This window comes from Gigantopelta aegis, chromosome 4 (genome assembly GCF_016097555.1).
Source record: "Gigantopelta aegis isolate Gae_Host chromosome 4, Gae_host_genome, whole genome shotgun sequence".
NCBI classification, from domain to species: domain Eukaryota; kingdom Metazoa; phylum Mollusca; class Gastropoda; order Neomphalida; family Peltospiridae; genus Gigantopelta; species Gigantopelta aegis.
The window spans coordinates 116,156,987-116,166,387 of record NC_054702.1 but is presented as its reverse complement, the minus strand read 5'-3'; the positions used below and the strand labels follow the sequence as shown (position 1 = coordinate 116,166,387).

Here is a 9,401-nt window from a genome sequence, read left to right as displayed (position 1 = left end):
GCATCATTATATTATGTTTTCAACCAGTTTCAATTTAATGAATGTATATTGTAGGCCTATGTTAAACATCGTAATGTTTATTATTGTTACATATTATTTAAGTCGGTTTGCGGCAAAATGAACCCGATGAATTGGCAAGTATATAACGAACAGACTAAAACTCATATAAAAAGATATTATTAGGTTTTAAACCCACACCAGTTATAACACTAAAACGAAAAATTACAGTGTATGTAAAATTACAGCCACTTATCCCTTCATCCTCTTCTGGCCTGCGCACGTTTCCTGACACACGTCAGAACTTGTGCCAGGGCAGGCTTGTCTAAACCTTAAGTGGACAGAACCAGTAAACAGAGTGCCCTACCCCACATACCGATTTATCCACATTATTTACTGATAATAGCCAGCAAATGTTTATCTCCGAGTAACTGAATAACAAATATTTCCACAAACATCTATGTTATTCTATGGGTTGTTTGTTGATACGTGTTAGTGTTTCTAATCTGTGTCGTGGCCGCCAGTTCCCCGCCTAACATAATGGGTCTCAGTGTCGACCACTCTACCCATTCAGCCGATTACCCCGTTAATGAGCGCCTCAGTGCTCACCACCACCACGAGGCTCGAGCGCGGGTAGAGCGTGTGTATTGGCTCCCGCGCCACCACAGATCCTATGGATTAATTGTGTGTACACTGCGCCATAGCGACCCACTCACTGGCGTGCGAGCGGCACAATGGTTCGACCTGAACGGCAGTGGGCTAACCAAGTTTATCTTTAGAAAGACATTTGTTCATTTTAAACGTAAAAACACATCGCGGTTGGTAAGTGTTGCCCGTCTACAGAAGATGGTCTTAGCTGATGAGGAGAGGTTTCTGGGAGCAGACCAAGTGTGTTCTAAACATTTGTCATCCAGCGGTGACACTCACGGAAATTATCACCCAGTCAGGGATTCTTAATTAATTTATGCATGCTGAGTGTGTTCGAAATCAGTGCTATTTTAAGTGGGAAAATGTTATCTAGAATGACGAATCGACCACTGAGCGTCCTGACTGGTTAGTGTGTTCCCTCAAAACTCCTGTCTGTGTTAACCGCAACGTGTAGAGATGTTGCATACGGTATAATTAGACCCGTATCATTACTATATTGTAATCTGTTCCCAAACGGCGCTCTGTTTGGGTGAAATGGCGTGTAGCGCTCATTGTGTGCCTAACACAGCATAAACACGATACTAAATAGGATCACATTTGTCACGGCTAAATAGTTTCTCAACAACTCTAAGATTAGTTTTTACAATTAATCGGTCAAACGGGAAGGCTTCATTCTTCTCAGACATGGATACTATGGCGGAGAATAGCACCAGAAACGCAGACGTCAAAAACAGTGTCAGTACGAAAACCGAGAAGTTTTTATCACAGCTCAATAAAGGTTTTCGTAAATCGAAAGCTCAGCAAATTTTACGTCTGCTGAAGGACCAGGAAGAGCTGAATCATCGGTTTCGAGAGTGTGCCTTGGTAGAGGAAGAGGACTCGGGGACAGTCACAGATGACGATAACTGGAGCATTGCCGGAAGTGACGTCTCTACTCAAGAAACTGAGAAGAAACTGTCTCAGCGCCTGAATTTTCGGAAACAGCGGGGTGGGCGGTCTAAGACGTCCATGGGTTTCTACAACGACGTGGACCACGACGACCTGTCAGACGACTCGACCTCTCAGACGAGTGTATACAAGGACAGTCAGTACGTCTGCACGTCACGTGACTCTCAGCTGGCCTCGTCCGTCTCGAGACGGAGCGTGTCGTTCAGAGGAACTCAGCTGGGCGACTCGGACCTCATGGAGTTCCAGGGTGTGCGCTCGGCCAGCTCGTCCAGACCCAAGTCCAGCATGTCGAGTCTATCCACGCGTAACAAGCGAGGTCAGCTCCTGCTGGACAGCGGCTCGTTCGGCGTGCCCCGGTCACCGCGCGTGTACGACGACGAGCTCAACAAACAGAGACTGAGGATCACGTCTGTGAAGGGAGACCCGCTCTTTAGGAGGACCGGCGTGTACGGTGTCGACTCAGCGGACTTCACGGATTGTGGCAGGAAGGAAAGTTCTCGCTTAGCGTACGCCATCGTTTCAAATCACGCGGATTCCTCGATTCACAAACGCTCAAGTGAAGTACCTGTGTCAGAAAAACCTTACGGCTATATCGCCGAACCCTGGAAAGCTGATTCTGGGAGCAAGGTGAGCAGGACAACCTCGTTTAACGAAAGAGGCAAGTACGGCACGAGGACCTCCAGTAAGCTGCTACAGTCGCCCAGAGCGGTTCTATCGGTGGACAACCACCCTCTGCACGCCCAGCACGACCACCAGGCGCTGTCGAGGGTGGTGCGCCCCATGCCGCCCACCCGGCCTAGGAAGAAGAAACAGATCGGCGAGCTGCTGCGATCCTCAGGACAGACGTCGCTCAACACGATCAACGAGAGGTCGCACCCCGTGGCAGTGATGAAACTTCCTCCCCTAGAAACTGTCAAAAAGACCCTTCCAGACAGAGACCTTGTATGTGTGTGCAAGGAGGCGTGCGTATGACGTCATAACGTGTAGTTGTCAGTTACAGGAGGTGTGTGTGTGATGTAATGCCAGGTGTCTGTGACGTAACACCAGAATGTGTGTATGTGTAATAGAGACGTAACAAAGAAACGGCTGTGAAGTAATACTAACATGTAGGTTGTATGACATAACACCAAGAGGTGTTAAAATCTGTACATAGTTATAAAGTGCCGGATCCAGTCAGTTAACATATTATTAAATTTGATGTACAGAATCTCACTTATATTTTGATTGATATATGTATGTATGTATGTATGTATGTATGTATGTATGTATGTATGTGTGTGTGTGTGTGTATATTTATATATATTTAGTAAAGTGTCCCTTTAAATGTTGGAGCTCTAGAAATAGAAAATAATTTTGACAGACACTCTGGTGATGGGCAAGAGTTCAGACTTTATTTTTAAACTGCTGGATCCAACACTCATGACAATACCTCAATCATCTTTGAGCTGTGTTATCGTGTCTGGATTCTGACTATTGGGTTACAGGACATCATCATAACACAAAACGTGCAATGATAAGAAGTGCATGAATAATTAATTAACTTTACGTTGGTTAGGATTATTTATTTATATATTTTTGAAAATGAACTGGATCATTGTTGAGTTTTGTTTTTAATGATGCTGTATTTTATAGTTTAGGCCATCCTTACAAAACCTGGTTTGCAATAACCCGAGTCTCTAATTTAGATAACGAGTTATTTTGTTTTTAGTAATGACAACGTAATTTTCATTTCTTTTAATAGTAAGTCGTTATTTTGTTATTTTGTTTTATTTTAATAGTAATTCGCCATTTTCTTTTATTTTAGTAGTGAGTCGCCATTTTATTTTAGTATTAAATCATTTTGTTTTATTTTAGCATTGAGTCGCCATTTTGTTTTATTTTGTAATATTAAAGGGACATTACTGAGTTTGCTGCAATTTTTAAGATGTTCTCGACTAACAGAGACTTTTTAACGATTGTAATTACATATCAAATATATTTTTCTACATAATATATTAATGGCTGTATATTAAACGTGTTTCTGATCGTTCTAATATTTGTACTAGGTTAAATTTCATTTTTTATTTCCTAAAATATATTTTTTCGTACGTATAAATATATTTGAAGACAAAATCCAGTTTGGGCTTCTTACAAATATTAAGACGACCAGAAACACATTGAATATACAGACACTGATATTGTAAACAAGAAAATATATTTAATATGTAAGTTTAATCGTAGAAATATTTTATTAGTCGGAAATATCTTACAATGCAGCAAACTCAGGAATGTCCCTTTAAGTCCCTCTTGTTTTATTTTTCTAGTAAATCGCCATTTTGTTTTATGTTTTAAATATTATAGTAATAAAATTTGAAATCCAATGAACAAAAACAGGAAGAACAATTGAATGTAAACTAGTAGAGTTTTCACGAGCTGGTCGGGCTATAGCAAACACGTGATACTTTTTAAAGGTACGAAGTCTTCTCACAACACTGGTTGGTGTTTCTGCCTGTAACTTGGTTCCTTCATTGGAATATTTGTTTGTCTCACATCTAGTCGTGTGCAATTTATTACTAGGTTTATAACCACCAACAACTTTTGCCAGTGCCTCAGAGCCCCAATATTTCAAATCTAAACACTCATATTTGTGATCAGTTGCAATGTTTAGAATTATAACATATCACGGCCAATCAATTGAGTGCGTTTCTAAAAGGTATCATCGGCGTATCCAGAGGGTGTGTGTATAGGGGAGGGGGACATTGAGGCCGGGCCACCAATCACACTTCCCTCACCCACCACCTTTTATATCTTCTTGTTGCCTCATTACACGACTTATAGTCAATGTGGTTGCCAATTCCCCAGTATAAAATTCTGTCTACGCCAATAGAAGATACTTAAAGTGAGTAAGATAAACATGTTGATGCGCACCAGACGTGAAGCCAGTGTGTTGAACTGGCATAGAGACAATCAGCAAATGAGCTCGTATTCTTAGCTTGACTCAATAATGATCAACGAAACTTGGAAACATACCATCCAGTAAAACATACCGTCCAGTGTGTCTAGGTTTCGTACCTTTAACATGGGCCTCCTAATCATTGTTTTCACATTGGTACTCGTCATCTTTTGTCTCTGTTGGTGATAATATCATTATATATTATACCTCACATCATTGTTCTGTACCCATGTTTTGTCTCTGTTGATGACAACACGATTATTGTTATAACGTATACCTCAAATTAACCCATTCATGCTAATGTTAAACATATGATCACATTGCCTTTTTACACTCACTATTTATAATACTGTGATTTGACATCATATGTTGTTTGAAAATAATAAAAATGTATATCAACATTGCTCTATAGTTCGTGTAAAACTACTAAATAATTAGAATTAGCCTACCCTGTCATACTGTACGATGTAGATTGGATATTTCTATCGTTGTAGATACATCTTCAACATGTATGTCAATGACTGCTGTCTTTTTGTAGTTTTTTTTCTAGACAAATGGGTCACGACGTCAGTGGTTTGTTTGTAGAATGACACTAACTGGGTGGAATACAGGGTGTATACTACCAAATCAAATCACATAGACGACAATAGTAACATATGTGGCTAAAACTACATGCAAGATATCAATGGACATAAACGCCACGGATATAAATACTACCACCCCTCACCCTTATAGTGAATCAAGGGGCGGGACGTAGCCCAGTGGTAAAGCGCTCGCATGATGCGAGGTCGGTTTGGGATCGATCCCCGTCAGTGGGCCCATTGGCTAGTTGTCGCTCCAGCTAGTGCACCATGATTGGTATATCAAAGGCCGTGGTATGTGCTATCCTGTCTATGGGGGTAGTGCATATAAAAGATTCCTTGCTGCCAGTCGAAAAGAGTGGCCCATGAAGTGGCGACAGCGGGTTTCTTCTCTCAATATCTGTGTGGTCCTTAACCATATGTCCGACGCCATATAACCGTAACTAAAATGTGTTGAGTGCGTCGTTAAATAAACCATTTCCTTCCTTGAAGTGAATCAGAAAACATTGGGGGGTCAAGCTGCTCATTTCTGAGATAACGGGTAACGTCTATGACTACCCTAGGTCCGCACAAAATTCAAGCACAAGGCTACTCGACACAGTGGAACCAGATGAAATAAAATTACATACATTTTTTGCCCATCACATTAAATCACTCAAACTAATTTTACGTAGTGGCCGTACACCCGTTTAAATTACTCAAACTGACTTTACGTAGTGGCCGTACACGCCATTAAATCACACAAACTGACTACTTAGTGGTCGTACACCCCATTAAATCACTCAAATTGACTTTACATAGTGGCCGTACACCCATTAAATCACTCAAACTGACTTTACGTAATGACCGTACACCCATTAAATCACTCAAATCTTCCCATTGTCTCATTCAAACTCACTTTGCATAGTTGTAATGCACTTCCTCATTGAATCATTCAAATTCACTATGGGCGGGAGCCGGTACTGGGATTGAAATTCCCTATGGGCGGGAGCCGGTACTGGGATTGAAATTCACTATGGGCGGGAGCCGGTACTGGGATTGAAATTCACTATGGGCGGGAGCCGGTACTGGGATTCAAATTCACTATGGGCGGGAGCCGGTACTGGGATTCAAATTCACTATGGGCGGGAGCCGGTACTGGGATTCAAAATCGGCACCGATCAGTCTTAACTGTCTTAACAGTACAGAGTTCGGTAGCGGTCTTACTATTGGGTTTCAAGGCCAGGTAGGTGCTGCGTTGGTATCCAAGCACTGCATGTTCAGTGTAGGTTATTACGTGCCACCATTTCACCACGGCTAGAAGTTGAGAAAAGCTGCCATACCGCTAAATGGGTAAGGTATTGACCACTGGTTTAGGTGCGTGTGTAGGGGGGGGGGGGAGGGGGGGGGGCGAAGCCAGATGAGACTTGGCCACCCAATCGCACCTCTTTTTCCACACCACCTTTTCCACATGACAATGTAGGTGTCCCTCATATGACGTCTTAGCTATACCAGTCGGCAGTTTGTCTACATGCATTTTTAGTAGTAAATGAACAGTGTGGGGGAAAAAGTAAAGAAAAAACCCATGTTCCGAATCAGAACACACAAAAGTGTTTCCGAACACAAATCCTACTCGAGGCCCATCAAGATAAGGGATAGTTTACGGTCTTAGCCACTTCCAGTGTTTCTATGACAATGGAAATCAATAACAAAACGTTTATGGGCCACTTTGATGTCTGGCTAGATCCACGATGGCTTCCATTTTGGTGGAGAAAACCTTACATCTTTGTAACTCACCGAAAATCTTTACATCTTCCTAACTCACCGAAAACCTTTTACATCTTTGTAACTTACCGAAAACCTTTTATATCTTTGTAACTTACCGAAAACCTTTTATATCTTTGTAACTCACCGAAAACCTTTTATATCTTTGTAACTCACCGAAAATCTTTACATCTTCCTAACTCACCGAAAACCTTTTATATCTTTGTAACTTACGAAAACCTTTATATCTTCCTAACTCACCGAAAACCTTTATATCTTTGTAACTTACGAAAACCTTTTATATCTTCCTAACTCACCGAAAACCTTTATATCTTTGTAACTTACGAAAACCTTTATATCTTTGTAACTTACGAAAACCTTTTACATCTTTGTAACTCACCGAAAACCTTTTACATCTTTGTAAATCACCGAAAACCTTTTACATCTTTGTAACTCACCGAAAACCTTTTACATCTTTGTAAATCACCAAAAACCTTTTACATCTTTGTAACTCATCGAAAACCTTTTACATCTTTGTAACTCATCGAAAACCTTTTACATCTTTCTAACTTACCGAAAACCTTTTACATCTTTGTAAATCACCGAAAACCTTTTACATCTTTGTAACTCATCGAAAACCTTTTACATCTTTCTAACTCACCGAAAACGTTTTACATCTTTGTAAATCACCGAAAACAGTTTATACCTTTCTAACTTACCGAAAACCTTTTACATCTTTCTAACTCACCGAAAACCTTTTATACCTTTCTAACTCGCCGAAAACCTTTTACATCTTTCTAACTCGCCGAAAACCTTTTACTTCTTTCTAACTCGCCGAAAACCTTTTTACATCTTTCTAACTCACCAAAACCCTACCGAAAGCATTTACATCTTTCTAACTCACTGAACACATTTTACATCTTTCTAACTCACCGAAAACATTTTAAAGTGACGTGTAATGTAGTTTTAATTGTAACTGCTCTAGATTCTCGTAATTTGGTTTGTTTATTTATGGCCGTTTGATTCATAGAGTCATGGATTCAAATCGTGACGATGACAATATCTTTACGTTGGACATAATTATTTGTTCGGACATTAATCACATATCAATTATTGTTGGAATCGATTGACCAGTGTTTTACAGTTCGCTCCATGACAACCTCGACAAACTGGTTTCCATGCAGGTACACAGGTTGGTGTAACACGTTGGGTCTTTTATTTTCATTTCTTTCTTTTATTGTTTGCTTTTTCACCAACACCTAATAAATTTGAAATATCAGTGGCCAGTGTTGTGTCCATGTTTATCGCTTGATTAAAAACATTTTATAGCATATAATGTGTGAAACGATTGGGTACAAGTTATCCAATTTACGAGGCCCTGTCCTAATTATAAACATTACATTATACAACAATGTAAGTTTCAATAAATACATCAATAAATAACAATATCTGTCGCTGTTTACTTAAGTTCCAAACTAGCATGTTGTTTTAAAAACTTGTTTTATTTACGTGGTCCACTTGTTGCATAAAGTTTACACATTTCCCCAGTTATTCATCCCATAACTCATTCATTCATTCGTTCGTACACAGGCTTGTTCATTCTTTCGTTCAATCTTTATATTAATGTGTCGGATATGATTGCATTCTATCGATCTGTTTATTGATTTATTAATTGATCCGCTTTGTTCTACGGAGTTACGTGGGCGAGACCCGACTCTAGCATCGACTTGACCATCTCCTGATACAACCCGAGACTTGACAAGACTGAGTGACTGGGAATACTGATATCGACTTGACCATCTCCTGATACAACCCGCGACTTGACAAGACTGAGTGACTGGGAATACTGATATCGACTTGACCATATCCTGATACAACCCGAGACTTGACAAGACTGAGTGACTGGGAATACTGATATCGACTTGACCATCTCCTGATACAACCCGGACTTGACAAGACTGAGTGACTGGGAATACTGATATTGACTTGACCATCTCCTGATACAACCAGAGACTTGACAAGACTGAGTGACTGGGAATACTTTTCGTCTTACAGCCAAAGGCAATAGCGGGAGATTAGTTTGTTTTATTTAACAACGCCACTAGAGCACACTGATTTTTTTATCTTATCATCGGCTATTGGACGTCAAACATATGGTCATTCTGACACTGTTTTTTTAGAGGAAACCCGCTGTCGCCACATAGGCTACTCTTTTACGACAGGCAGCAAGGGACCTTTTATTTGCGCTTCCCACAGGCAGGATAGCACAAACCATGACCTTTGCTGAACCAGTTATGGATCACTGGTTGGTGCAAGTGGTTTACACCTACCCATTGAGCCTTGTGGAACACTCACTCAGGGTTTAGAGTCGGTATCTGGATTAAAAATCCCATGCCTCGACTGGGATCCGAACCCAGTAACTACCAGCCTGTAGACCGATGGCCTAACCGCGACGCCACCGAGGCCGGTAAAAAAACAAGCTAAAGTCACACGATTTACAGTGTAATCTCTCTCTCCCCCCCCCCCCCCCCCCCCCCCTCTCTCTCTCTCTC

The 9,401-nt window shown here is 40.8% G+C and overlaps 1 protein-coding gene across 1 annotated transcript; it reads left to right on the top strand.

The window, feature by feature from the left end:
• The first annotated feature begins 742 nt into the window (after positions 1-742).
• Positions 743-3,403, top strand: LOC121372558. Its single transcript, XM_041498951.1, has one exon. It carries the CDS (start codon positions 1,330-1,332, stop codon positions 2,563-2,565), a length of 1,236 nt encoding a protein of 411 aa, XP_041354885.1. The 5' UTR covers positions 743-1,329; the 3' UTR covers positions 2,566-3,403.
• The last annotated feature ends 5,998 nt before the right edge of the window (positions 3,404-9,401 follow it).

Excerpts from the sequence above, each read along its gene's own strand:
- LOC121372558 (XM_041498951.1), top strand. The coding sequence starts at position 1,330 with ATGGATACTATGGCGGAGAATAGCACCAGAAACGCAGACGTCAAAAAC.